Here is a 14,435-nt window from a genome sequence, read left to right on the forward strand (position 1 = left end):
GCCTGCCGTGAACATCTAGAAAACTAGACACAATATACGAGAACATTATTTTCAGACATTAGACAGCAAGCCATACAGGATCATTGCCCTTGAAAGATAGAAACCAAATACGGAGAGTCTTATGATTGTCGTGAGTTTCTGCCCAGAGGCACATTTTCAAACCAGAAAGGTAAAACCCAGGCAGGAGATGGCAGTTGAAGTGGAGGAGAAAGAGATAAGAGGCCAAGGCAACTGGAATTCGTGGAGGAGAGTACCTGAGAGTAAGAGGCCACCCAGAAGGAGAACACCAGAAAACTGCATAGGGATTCCATTGAGTTTTTGACTTAAGGTTTAAAATGGGCTTGCGAGGGGTAAAACTCCATGAAGCTAGTTAGAAAACAATTATCAAGGACCTGTACAATTACAGAAATAGGAGACATTTCAGTTCTGACCAGTCAGAGGGGAGAGAACTTGGTGAAACCCTGGACATTCAAAAGGCACTACAAGGCTATGCCTTGGTAGTTGGATTAAATTGGCCCTACCATAAATACTACTTTCAAACTTCCCTACCACAATTTAAAAGCAAGTATTAAAAGGGTCAAGCTGATTGAAATTAACTACATGCCAAGACAAAATCCAATACTCCTTAAAGGACCTTGACAGCATAGTCAAGACACTTAAAAATGTAATAAATACTATGTTTAGTATCCAACAAAATGTTGTTATATGTGCAAAGAGGTATAAGAATGTGACCCATAGCCAGGAGAAAGAGTAGTAAATGTTTAGTCCCAGAAGTGACATAGCTAATTGAATTACCAGGCAAAGAATTTAAAATAATTTATATATATGTGTGTGTTTATATTGAGGACTTAAACAAAAACATGAATAAAATGAGGGAAATGAAATATATAAACCAATCACCTACTACTAAAAATATACAATATTGGAAATTAAAAATTCAATTAATGAATTTAATAGATTAGGCACTTCAGAAGAAAAGATAAGAGAATGTGAAGAGAAAGCAATGGAAATTATTGAAAATAAAACACAGAAAGGGGAAAAGATTTAAAATAATGAAGAGCGTCAGTGACCTATGGGACAATATCAAATGATCTAACGCATGTGTCATTAGAGTTTTCAAAGGAGAAAAGATGAACATTATAAACCCAGGGGTCCAAAATTAGTGAATATCAAGTAAGATAAACATTAAGAAAACAGACATTGTGATCACATTGCTGAAAATTAGTGATTAAAAGGAAATCTCAAAAGCAGATAGAGAAAAAAAGAGACATTACACACAGGGGGCACAAATCCTAAAATTACCAACTTCTCAAAAAAAACAAGATGAGCCAGAAGACAAAGGTATATCTGTAACACATTTAGAGAAAAACAGCTGCCAGCTTAGAATTTTATAGAGAGAGCAAATATCCCTCAAACAAAAAATATAGACACTTTCCCATAGACAAAAGCTGAGAGAATGCTTTCTGGTAGACCTCCACTCCAATAAAAAGATTGAAGGATATTCTTTAGGCTGGAGGAAAATGGTATCACTTAACTGCCTTAGCAAATGAATCCACCAGAGGAATGAGGAGTGTTGGAGATGGTAACTATGTGGTGAATATAAAGAGGCCCTTTTCCCCATTTAAAATTTTTATTTAAAAGATAATTGTTTAAGGCAGAAATGCATGAGATACATAACATGTTGAAGTAAGGTGCAGGGCAACATAACATAAAGGATGGGATGGGGAAATAGAAGTATAGAGTTATAAGGTGCATGTATTATATGTGAAGTGGTGCAATGTTATTTGAAGGTAGAATGTGAGAAGATGATGCATATTGTAAACCCTAGAGTAACTACTATAAATAAAACTGAAGTGTAGCTAATAAGCCAATGGAGGAAATAAAAAGAGTACTGAAAACTATTCAATAATCCAAAAGAAGGCAGAAAAAAAATGAACCAAAACCAAATGGCACAAAGAGAAAATAAACAAACAAAAAACAAGACAGTGGATTTTAAAGTAACGATATCAGTAATTACATTGACTATAAATGATCTAAACTAAGGTTCGACAAACTGGCCCACAGGCCTATGCTCTGTTTTTGTAAATAAAGTTTGATTGGAACACAGCCACACTTACTTCTTTATATCTTCTCTATGAATGCTTTTGTGCTACAGAGAGAGTTAAAATGTACACCTGAGACTGTGCACAAGACAAAAAAAAATTTACTATCTGGCCCTTTAGGAAGCAGTTTGCTGTCACTACCAACAACAGCCAAAGTATGGAAAGAGTCCAAATGTACATCGAGTGATGAATGGATAAAGAAGATGTGAAATACGATGGAATATTACTCACTGATCAAAAAGATGTAATCTTGCCATTTGCAATAATGGGGATGGAATTGGAATGTATTATGCTAAGTGAAATAAGTCAGAGAAAGACAAATATCATATGATTTCACTCATATGATATTTATTTTAAGAAATATTTATTTTAGGGGCGCCTGGGTGGCTTAGTCGGTTAAGCGTCCAACTTTCGCTTAGGTCATGATCTCGCGGTTCGTGGGTTCGAGCCCCGCGTGGGGCTCTGTGCTGACTGCCAGCTCAGAGCCTGGAGCCTGATTCAGAGTCTGTATCTCCCTCTCTCTCTGACCCTCCCCTGCTCACGCTGTCTCTCTCTCTCTCCTAGAAATAAATAAAAAATATTAAAGAAAAAAAAGAAATATTTATTTTAAGAAATAAAACAGATGAACACAGGGGAAGGGAAGAAAAAATAAGATATAAACAAAGAAGGAGACAAACCATAAGAGACAAACTGAAGGTCGCTTGTGGGGTGTTGGGTGGTGGAAGGGCTAAATGGGTGATGGGCATTAAGGAAGACAATTATTGGGACCAGCACTGGGTGTTATATGTAAGCGACGAATCGCTAAATTCTATTCCTGAAAATTTTATTATACTATAGGTTAACTTGGATTTAAATTTTTAAAAATGTTAAAAAGGTAAACCACAATGAGATATCAGAAAGAGAGAGAGAGAGAAAAGAGAAGGAAAGAAAGAAAGAAAGAAAAAAGAAAGAAGGAAAGAAAGAAGGAGAGAAAGAAAGAAGAAAGAAAGAGAGAGAGAAAGAGAGAAAGAAAGAAAGAGAAGAAAGGAAGGAAGGAAGGAAGGAAAGAAAGATGGAAAGAAAGAAAGAAAGCCGTTGCTGACCTCTGATCTAAAAATTCTTAATGAAAAGCAGAAATTGTTGCACTGGATATAAAAGCAACACCTATTTGCTGTCTGTAAGAAATTCACAGTAAATATAAAAATGCAGATAAGATAAAAGATGAAAGAATGGTGGGGAGCCTGGGTGGCTTAGTTGGTTGAGTGCCTGACTTCAGCTCAGGTCATGATCTCTATTTATGAGTTCGAGCCCCATGTCAAGCTCTGTGCTGACAGCTCAGATCCTGGAGTCCTTCAGATTCTATGTCTTTCTCTCTACCCTCCCCTGCTTGTGCTGTGTCTGTCTCTCTCAAAAATAAATATTTAAAAAAAAATTTTAAGTTAAAGAATGGAAGGAAATATATTGTGCAAAGAAACTGAGTCACTATAGTACTATCAGGTTAAGTAGATTTGGGGATAAGAAATATTATCGGAGTTAAAGAGGGGCATTGGCACTAATGATAAAAGGGTCAACTAATTAGAAAGACTTAACAATCCTCAATATGTATGTACCTAATGACAGAGCTTCAAAAACTGACAAAGCTGAAAGAAGAAATATATAAATTATAACTTTATAGTCGGAGATTTCAATACACCTTTCTCATTATTTGATAGAATAAGTGAGAAAATAAGTATATAATATACTTATATATTATAGATACTTATAAAATATACATAGTATATATATAGTATACATACTTATTTTATATATGTAGGATAGAATGTCCACCTAGCAGCTGTAGAATACACATTATTTTTTCAAATGCACATTTACCATAATTATATGCTATATGGTGATCATAAATCTATATCACAAAATAAGGTTCAAATCATTTTGAAGGTTTGAAACCATACAGACTACTGCAATAGAATCAATTTAGAAATCAAGTATAAAAATTCATCCTGGGATCATTCCTTATAATCATCTTAGGCATTCTCTTTGCCTCTCACCTTTATTAAAATGTCTTGTTTTGTGGATCTGTGTCTTATTTCTTGGTTTACTTTACCCTTTTGAGGGAACACCTTTTCCTGCTCTGTGCTCTGTCCTCTGACTTCTGGCAGAGTTGAACAGTGAACACCAGCAGCAGATCGCAAGGAAAAAGGAGAGTGAAGTTGGGATATTTATGTTTCCTCAGCTTTTATTCTGTCAAGTCACCAAGAACAAACTGTGTCCCTTGTTGGAAGGTCACAGCTCCCACAAGGTAGCCTTCTCCATACAGACCCTGTACCTGGGTGTGGGTCACAGCTCTCTCTCCATTACCCCTTGGGCCAGGAGTTAGTAATGGTCTGCCGTTTCCAACCCCTTACTTCATTCCTCCTGGGGTTTCCCTGCAATCTGACTGCAAGTAAGTAGCCCCCCTTTAAAAATTCTTGAATTACCTAGTTTGAATTGGTTATGCTTTACAGTCAGGATTCTTTCCATAAGAAAGACAACTTGCTTGTCTTAAAATATATTCATTTTATACTCACAATATATTGATGATTCAGCTAGTATAGAATTTTAAATTGGAAATAGCTTTTCTTCAAGATTTTAAAGACATTAGTCTATTTTCTTCTAGTTTCCCAGAGTTGATATTGAGAAGTCTGATGCTGCTCTGATGCTTGATCTTTTGTATGGAACATGTTTTTCTCTCTCTTTGAAGACTACAGTGTATTCTAATACTCTGTAGTTTTCTGAAATATCATGAGGCTGTTCCTTAATGGGAATCTATGTTAATTGACTGTACTGATCCTGTGATGAAATTTATAAGTTGAAAATGCATGCCCTTCTGTTCTGGAAATACTTTTGAAAGATATCACTCTATCTACTGTTTCTCTTCTACTTTGCTGAAACTTGTATTGTTCAGATCCATTTATTTTTCTTATCCTTACTTCTCTTATTTTCCATCTGTGTCTTTCCTTTTCTTTCTGCTTTTAGGGAAAGCTCCTTAATCTTATTTTCTAACTTATCTATTGAGGTTTTCATGTCTGTGATCATATTTTGAATTTCTAGGAGCTCTTGTTCTCTAAATGTTTCTTTTGTTTTTATAAAAGAAAGCATCCTTTTCTTATTTCATTGATGTGACTGACATATTATCTCTCTGAAGATATTAATGATAGTTTCCTTTATCATTTGAAATTTTAATTTCTCTGTATAATCTCTGATTTCAACATGTTACTTTTATCTGATTTTGTTTTTTTCTGTTTTGTTTTTGTTTTGTTTTATTTTGTCTCGTTCTTTCACATCAATGACAGTTCTATGATGTCTGGTGATCTCTGTTTATCTGCACTTATTTAAGAAAGAGAGACTAAAAAACTGATTAGGAGTTCTGTACACAAACCCTGGGATTTTCAACTGTGTATCTCACTACACAGGGAAATTTGGCTAGTTTTGTTCATGGAGAGGTCCCACTCAGAATCTTTAGTTATTTCCTTTTCATCTGTCTGAATCCCCAGAATAGAATCTTCTCAGCTGGCTTCCATCACTCTGGGATCTAAATGGAGGGAAGTGACTGGGACTATGGAGATTTTAATTCAATCTCCCATGTCTTCAGTATGGAGCTCTCCCATTCACAGGACGTTGAACCCGCTCAGTTGAGAGACTTTCTCCTTGCTCTGTTCAGAAGGGGAAACTCCAGGATTCTGCCAGGACTGGGGAGAAGTCAGTAGCTGAATGGAGTCAGGAAGGGAATATGATGGCCTAGCTGCTCCTTAACTGGATTTCCAATCGATCCTCCTATTTTCTACCTACCTTCACTCAAGTTTCCAGAATTGGCTGATCCTGCTGATTTCTGAGCTCTTTTGGGATTCTGTGGTTGCTTCTTGGCTTTTCCCACTGTCGGTTTAGGACTCAAATGTCCCTAATTACTAAATGAGCCAGCACTTGTCCTCTTGCTTTTCAGCTTCTAAAAATGTACATGTCCATGGGTTCCACTCCTGAAACCAATACTGCATGGTAGGTTAACTAACTTGAATTTAAATAAATACATTTTTTAAAATGTACATATCTAGTCACTGGGTTTAACTGGAAGACTCCATTGGCAAACTCTTGGTGAATGCTAATGAAATTGAACATGGATGAGCAGAGATTTAAAATTCACACCTGTAGGAAGGTGACGAGTGTTTTAGCCCAGAAAGTAAGGAATTAAAGATAAGAAATATCTACTAGTCATTTTCAAGCATTTGATAAGTTTCTATGTGTAAAGTTGAACAAATTCATTTGGAATAAATCCAGAAGAAAAACTAGAATTAATGGAAGAAAGCTTTAAGGGGTAGATTTGGCTCAAAAAAAGAATGTTCTAAATTAAGAGTTGATCGACAGTTGTGCGCTCTGCCTCAGGAGTTAGTGAGCATTCTGTTTTAATGTAGGTACAGGGACAATTTACTAGAAAATTAACACATTGTTCAATCTTTCATACATTCAGACATAGGTACTGATTATTTAGTAGTGTCAAAGAGAAATTAAAAGTTTATTTCTTGCTTCTAAGGAGTTTGCCGTATAATATAACTCTGTGCCTTCACCCTTACTTCTCATTCCTTCCATTCATTTATTTAATGAATATCTATTGAACCTCCAAACTATAGCCAAGAACCACTTTGAGCAGTGAGCATACATCAGTGAAAAAATCAGGTAAAACCCCTGCCCTTGCATTGTAGAATGGGGTGGACTGGTTGAGTATCTCTTGCATGTTATTCTGCATGACTCCCAGCCATGACCATTCAGATCTTTCTATCTCTCATCTCAACACTTGCAGTGGTCCTTACATGGTCTCTTCTTCAATCTATCTCACACCTTGTTTGCAGATTAATCCTTCTGGAGCAATGCTCAATCAACTGACCTCTGTTGATTTCCTATTGCAGGCAGAGATCAGTACACATGTCTTAGCCTGGCTTCCAGGTCCTTCACAGTCAGGTGGTAATCAACCATTCCAACTCCATGGTCCTGATATTTGTCTTCATGTTCCCTTTGTTCTAGATAATACAAATGTCTCACTGCTCTCTGTGCTGGCCCCAAAGCTTCTCACCTGCACCTTTTAGCTTTCATTGTTCCCTTAACCTGAAATGACTTATCTCTGAGTATCCAAATCTTACTTATCCTCCAAGTGTTAGATCAAATATCATTGTGCCTACAAAACTTTCCATGACATTATCAATAATGTCTTTGTCCTCTGAAGTCCACCACACTCAGCCAACACCTGGTTATAGTCATTTACCTTCATAAAGCATATAAAATTTCCTAATACCAGAATTCATGTCTGATGTTTTCTGCCAGCCTCAACTCTGTGCACATGTATAATTTCCTAATCAATTGAAGTAGGAGCCTTGGAGTGAATTCTAGCTTAATTTCTACCGTTGAAGAAATTTAAAATATATTTATTTGTCTTATTCTGTACAAATAAGCATAAATGCATACTTTGAGCAAATTACTTATGGAAAGCAGTTGGCAAACAACTCTCTCCTTCCTATTGAACATATTTAATGTCTGTATGCATGAAAGGATAGTAAGGTCTTTTGTCCACCCCTCTGTTTTCCTGGTGGCTTCATAAAAACCATCCTAGAAGGAATACGTCATTATTGGGCAAGTAGGGCCACAGAACTCTGAGTGTCACCCTGAGCAGCCATTCCGTAATTTGTTGCCATGGTATAGACCTACTTGCACATCTGAACTCCAAATTTCCATGAAAACAGAAAATGGGTGGCTATTCCATTTATCAGTTTTCCTGCCTTTATCCCCCGAGATGTTATTTTTGGAAAGTCAAAACTGCACCTGAGCAGGCAACATGACAGTGGTTCTTCTCCTGTAGCTTAGCACGTCTGCACCATGTGAAACTGTTTATCTGAAAAATGCCATAGTCAGTGCTTCCATCCTCCAGCTGGGTCTGGGCTGTCGTATTGTAGTGGCTCTCATAGTATGCCATGCAGATCCCTAAAGACGGAAAAACCAGAAATGCCAGCATAAATGCATGTTTCTCCCCAACCCTGCTCTTAGAGGAGAGTTTTTTATGCATGTTATAATAATGCCAACATAGCTTGGGGAAGGACAGGACAGGTAGTATACCCACGGGGTACACCCAAAGCCACACACCTAGTCAGTGGCTGCACCTGGACTAGATGGGGACTCAGGTCCTCCCCCTACCGCGCCAGCAAAGGTGGCATTGTTTTCTCCCTCCCTGGCTGGTGGATTCCAGGGGTGAAGACAGGAGGGGCAGGAAGGAGGACAGGAGCCCCGGGGAGCAGCGGTCGGAAAGAACATGTAGATAGTCAGCAGGTGTCCCTGGACAGACTGTGGAAAAGCTGGGGACAAGCCAAAGCTGGAGGGGTAGGGAGGCTTTGACATCTCGGGGAGAGTAGTGGGGGGGAGGAGATCAAAGGTAGAAAAAGAATAGGAAGGAAGAAATCTCACAGTTTCCAAGGCTAAAGCCCTGGTAATTGTCCAGGCCAGCCCTTGAAAATATTTTTGCCAGTTTACAGCGAGTGTAGACTTTGGGCTCAGTGACCGTGACCAGGCAGCCAATCAGGGCCAAGATGCTGGCAGCCTTCATCCCCAGGCCTGTTGGAAGCAGAACCTGTCAAAGACAGGAGACCATGTCAAACAATCTTGCACTGTCCTGAGTCCTGAGATTAAGTCTGTTGCCATTGAGAACTTCAAAATCTGCCACAGTTGTTGATGGTCCTGCCCAAACTTCTCCTGGTACTTTTATTTCACTTTACTTTATTTTATTTATATTCTATTTTAATTTTTAAATTAAAAAATTTTTATTATAATTGACACACAGTGTTACATTAGCTTCATGTGTACAACATGGTAATTTGACAAGTTTATACATTATGCTATGCTCACAACAAGTGCAGCTACCATCTGTCACCATACAACACTATTACAATATCATTGACTATATCCCCTATGCTGTGTCTTTTATTCCTATGACATCCTATAAATGGAAGCTTGTGTCTCACACTCCCCTTCACCCATTTTGCCCAGCCCCCCACTTCCTGTTTCTTTCAATCATTGAGAAGCAGCATGGGGAAAAAAACAGAGTATAGGACTATATAGTACAGGGAAGGAATGAGTGCAGGCTCTTTCCTTAATACTTTTCTTCATGGTCACTTTCAAGTAAATGCTACATTCCTGGGATCAGGCAAGCAAAGAAATGAACCCTCTTTTGTTGAGGCTCAGTGAGAAACCACAGAGGGCACTCCATTTCCAGGATTCCCATTCTAACTCCATGAATAGACCAAAATAGAATACAAAGAGTTAAGCATTCCTTGTATGTGTGGAAACATACACCCCAGTTTCAACCAGAGATGGCATATACGTGGGTCTGCAGGGACAACTTTTAAGATTTATTAATTGGGGCTTTATTGAAATAAGATTTATAGGTGTCTGGGTGGCTCAGTTGGTTAAGCATCCAACTCTTGATTTCAGCTCAGGGCACGATCTCATAGTCATGAGAATGAACCCCACATTGGGAGGACCCTGCTTGAGATTCTCAGCATGGAGTCTGCTTGAGACTCTCTCCCTTCCTCTCCCTCTACCCCTCCCCCACTTGTGTGCATGCACTGGCACTGTCTCTCTCTCCCTCAAAAAATAAAAATGAAATAAAATAAAAGAAACAAAAAGATTTAGCATCTTTCTGCACTTGACTAGAAATTTCTAAAGCTATTGGTTTCCTCTCCTAGAGTTACATTCTTCAATTGAAAGGTGATGCTAAAAACAGGGCTGAGTATTCATAAAGGCCAGAGGAAGAGTCACTATGGGGGCTTTAAAGTAACTAAGCAAGTAACTACAAGTTAAGTAAAGTAACTACAAGTCATCTGGGGTATGTAGAATACATACTGGTGAATAGCAAGGGTCAGCAAGCCAGGCCTGCTTTTGTAAGTAAAGTTTTATTGGAACATAAATTACCCATTTGGTAATATAATGTGTATGGCTGCTTTTTGCAGGGTTGAGTGATTGTGTTAGAGACCATATACGTCACAAAGCCTAAGATAGTTATTATCTGATCTCTTCTAGAAATGGTCCCTAATATACAGCAATGAACTATATGCCAGGCACTGAGAGGGAGATACATGAGGTTTAGGATACAGAGCTTACAGATTAATCTGGTTTCCATCCCTTGCCTTAGAATCTTACTGGTCACAAACAAAACAAAATAAGACCTAACAGAAGTGGTAGCCCCAAGCACACTGTTCTCTGTCCTTCAAGCCAGAATTTGCCATTGCTGGTTCTTTGGGACAGGTGGCTTCATTGGAGTAATTTAGGTCTCATCAAAAAGGCAGATTCCTGGTGCCTACCCCAGAGATCCTACTCAGGTGATTCTGTGAAAGGAACATTGTTCTACTTACTCAATCAGTAATTGGCAGCTCACATGAGCTTCCTGCAACCCTTGAAGCCATTTCTGATTCTTATAAGGCACAAGTGATCTGTCTTCAACCAAGAATCTTTCTTTAGAGCCTTAGAGAGAGAAGAGTTCCTAACTCTTGTTCCCAACTGCCTAGAGATTCTAGAATCTTATTTCTTGGGACTTGGGTGATAACTGCATTCTGAGCCTTCCTTACCTCTCTTTTTTCTTCCCCTACAACAGCCCTCCTCACTACTCAACTCAGCCAGGGCTTCCCATTCAAGAGCAAGCTCCTCTCTCAGGCAACAGTCTCCAAACTTAATCACAAATCCCATCAATAAAGAAATTTGAGCATGTAACCCCAGTAGGTATATATCAAATTACATTATGTTCTTCTGTACTAATGTTACATAAATTATAAACATACACAAAATGAAAATTTGAAAAAGGATGAGATAGAGGTGAAACTAGCATTTAAAAATTGTATTAATGGCACAAAATGTCTTGTTATAATTTGTTATTATTAATACATATTTTTAGTGAGATCAGCAATACAACCCAACTAAAAAATGGACAAGTGGTCTGAACAGACATTTTATCAGAGAAAACGTAAAAATGGCAAATAAGCATATGAATGATCTTTTGTCATTAGGGAAATGTAAACTAAAACCAAAATGAAATGCCATTTCACATCTCTTAGAATAACTAAAATCAATCAAACAGACAATACGAAAAGACGATGATGCTATGGATCAGTGAGAAGTCTCATTCATCACTGGTGGAATGCAAAATTGTACAGTCATCTTGAAAACAGTTTGGCAGTTCTGACAAAGTTAAACATAGACTTTCCAATTACATCAACCATCACATTTCTGGTATTTATCCAAGTGAATTGAAAACTTGTGTTTGCATGAAAACAAGTTAGCCCATATTTATAGCAATGATTCATAATCATTCAAATGGAGGCAACCAGATGTCCTTCAGCAAGAGAATGTACACAAAGCTTGGCATATCCATTCAGTGGAATACTACTAGGCAATAAAAGCAATGAGCTATTGATTTCCAGAACATGGATGAATCTCAAGTGCATTTTGCTAAGTTAAAGAAAAAAGAAGACTATATGTTTCAGGATTTCATTTATGTGACATTATGAAAAAGAAAAACTATTGGATTGAAAATAGATCAGTGGTTGCCAAGGGTTAAGGGTGGGATTGCCTACAAAGGTAGTGCACAAGGGAAATTTGAGGTTAATGAAACCATTCTCTGTGGTACTGGGGTTGCAAATACATGAGTCTACGTATTTGTCAAAACCCACTTAACTGTGCACCAAAAAGAATGAATTTTGTTGAATGCAAATTTTAAAAAATCAGCCCAGGTGTTGGGGAGATCCCAAGCTGGAATGCAGACTGTGACAAACCTGTGTTACAGATCTTTGACATAGCTGAGAGGAATGGAAAAAGAGATATTGATCTAGATAATTTTGAAAAACAGTGTTTTCAGCGGATAATTAAGTCTAAGGACAAAAAATGTCTGTGTGTCAACACTGTACTGTAGTTAGTAAATTAGTTTCTCATGGTAAGAGTTAGTGATTTTAAAACTATTTTACATGTATACTAAGATTAAATGAGTAAGTAAATTATGGGTAATGGGCTTCACACTGTCAGAGGAAGAAGTCACACATAAGCAAAAGAGGAAGTCTAGAATGAATCCTGTGGTGCTGGATTAGAATCAGAGATTATCTATCTATCTATCTATTTATCTATCAACTATGTATCTGTCATCTATCTTCTGTATCTATCTTCAGATAGATATACACATGCACACACACATATACATACATACAAGTGTATGGTACACATATATTTATATTTTCCCCTATCTTTGATATATTTCAGCTTTGACAGAGAAATAAATGTAGGTATGTGTGTATACATGGCTTATATACACTTATTTCTTAACTCCATCTTCTGAGAGGACCTAGAGGATGTGACACTCAGTAACAATGAGCACACTCAGGACGCAGATCTTGCTTCCAGCACCATTTTCCAATGAAGGAAACCAGGACTTCTTGCAAAACTGGCTAATTTCAGAACTGGGGCATGAACATGGAGGATGAGCTTGCCTGGAGCATCTTATTAGTATTATTTTAAGGAAGTGCTTAAAAAGACATGAAGAGGGATGGTGTATTATATCCAAGGAAGAGAAGAGCCAAACTAAAAGGACATTAGTGGCCAAAGCTGGAACAGTTTGAGCAACCAGATAAATAACAATAGCATGGATTATAACTCAGAAAATAAAATAAATATCTATGAGTGTATACTGACATAAATAAATGATTGGATAAATAAACATATGGGGAGAAGGGACAAATCTTACTTACAGAAGAATTTTAAATAATCTATGTGGATAATCCCCCTCCAGGAAATGGGGCTTAATTCTCCTTCTTTTGAGTAGGGGCTGGATTTAGTGACTTGCTTCCAACAGAGTATGGGAAGGGGGAAAACAGAAACTTTGTAGTAGAGAAATCTGGTGGACTTCACCTTTGCCAGTGTTGAAGGTTAACCTCACCAGGGAGGAGTCATATAATGTACCCACTGATAGGATGTAATGAGAGGGGCATTTGACCTCTATGGTTTTCTTCCCTGATATCTACAAGCCTCATCTAATCATGAGAAAATAAGTCAAATCCCAAATGAAGGACATTCTACAAAATACCTCATCAGTACTCTTCAAATGTGTCAAAGTCAAGAAAAACTTTGGCTGGGAAAATGTTACAGACTGAAAGAGGTTAAGAAGATATGATGATTAAATACAATGTGGTATCCTGGATGGACCCTGAAAATTAAAAAAAAGACAATATTGGAAAATGCAGTGAAATCTGAATAAAGCCTGTGCCAGTGTTAATTTCTTAGTTTTGACAGATATACTGTGGACATGACAGATGTTAATATTAAGGAAGCTAAGAAGGGTATATGGAGACTGTGCTATCTGGGAAACATTTCTGCAAATCTAAAATTGTTCTAAAATAAGTTTAAAAATCGGCTAGTTCACATACTTCTGATAGCCACTTAGAACAGAAAAGTTGAGCAAATTTGAAACATTTGTGTGATATTGTGATTTATAGTAAGCAATATATATTTGATCTTCATTCTGCTTCTGGCACAAAACTAAAACCCTTGGAATTTCCTAAGTGATAAGAGTGATAAAGGCGTCTTGATGTTTATAACAAATCCTTTTCATGTTAATGTTTATGTTTATGAGTTTATGTTAATGAGGTGACTTCTGGAGAGCACCAAAGGATAGGGCTGGTTGCCAGCAGCACCAGCCATGTGATAGGGGGCTGGAACTTTTAGTCTACCCCCGCCGCCCTGACCTCCCAGAGAGAAGAGGGTCTGGAAGTAGAGTCTAGTTCCCAATGGCCAATGATCTAATTCATGAAAGCTTCATAAAGACCCAAAAAGAATGGGGTTTAAAAAGCTTCAGGGTTGGTGAACTGTAGGAGGTGGTATGTCTAGAAAGAGCATGCGGGCTCTGCACCCCTTCCTATATGCCTTCCCCTTTATATCTTCCAACTGACTCTTCTTGAGTTTTATCCTTTTATAATAAACTGGTAAACATAAGAAAGTGTTTCTCTGAGTTCACTGAGCTGCTCTGGGAAATTTATCAAACCCAAGGAGTTGGGGGGTCTCTGGAATCTCCAATTTATAGCCAGTTGGTCAGAAACACAGATGACAATCTGGATTGTGACTGGCATCTGAAGCAGAGGGCAGTTTGTGGGACCGAACCCATAACCTGTGGGACCTACCTGGAGGCAGGTAGTGTCAGAACTGAGTTAAAGTGTACGATACCCAGACAGGGTCTGCTGAACATTGGAGAATTGCTTGGTGGTGTTGGAAAAACACACAAACACATATTGGACTTATTATTGTAAACTA

General features: G+C 37.9%; 1 protein-coding gene across 1 annotated transcript in view; it reads right to left on the minus strand.

Moving 5' to 3' along the window:
• LOC144238013 (lysozyme-like protein 1) overlaps window positions 1-10,627 on the minus strand; it is a 17,177-nt gene extending 6,550 nt beyond the window's left edge. The window contains exons 1-3 of the mRNA XM_077771769.1: window positions 10,505-10,627; window positions 8,562-8,724; window positions 7,926-8,084 (exon numbers count right to left, since the gene is read on the minus strand). Of these exons, the coding sequence (XP_077627895.1) occupies window positions 7,926-8,084; window positions 8,562-8,700 (298 nt within the window). The 5' untranslated portion in view covers window positions 8,701-8,724; window positions 10,505-10,627. The remainder of the gene's footprint in view (window positions 1-7,925; window positions 8,085-8,561; window positions 8,725-10,504) is intronic.
• Window positions 10,628-14,435: the final 3,808 nt, after the last annotated feature.

The sequence above is a fragment of the Crocuta crocuta genome, unplaced genomic scaffold (assembly GCF_008692635.1).
Source record: "Crocuta crocuta isolate KB4526 unplaced genomic scaffold, BGI_CrCroc_1.0 scaffold457, whole genome shotgun sequence".
Taxonomy (NCBI): Eukaryota; Metazoa; Chordata; class Mammalia; order Carnivora; family Hyaenidae; genus Crocuta; species Crocuta crocuta.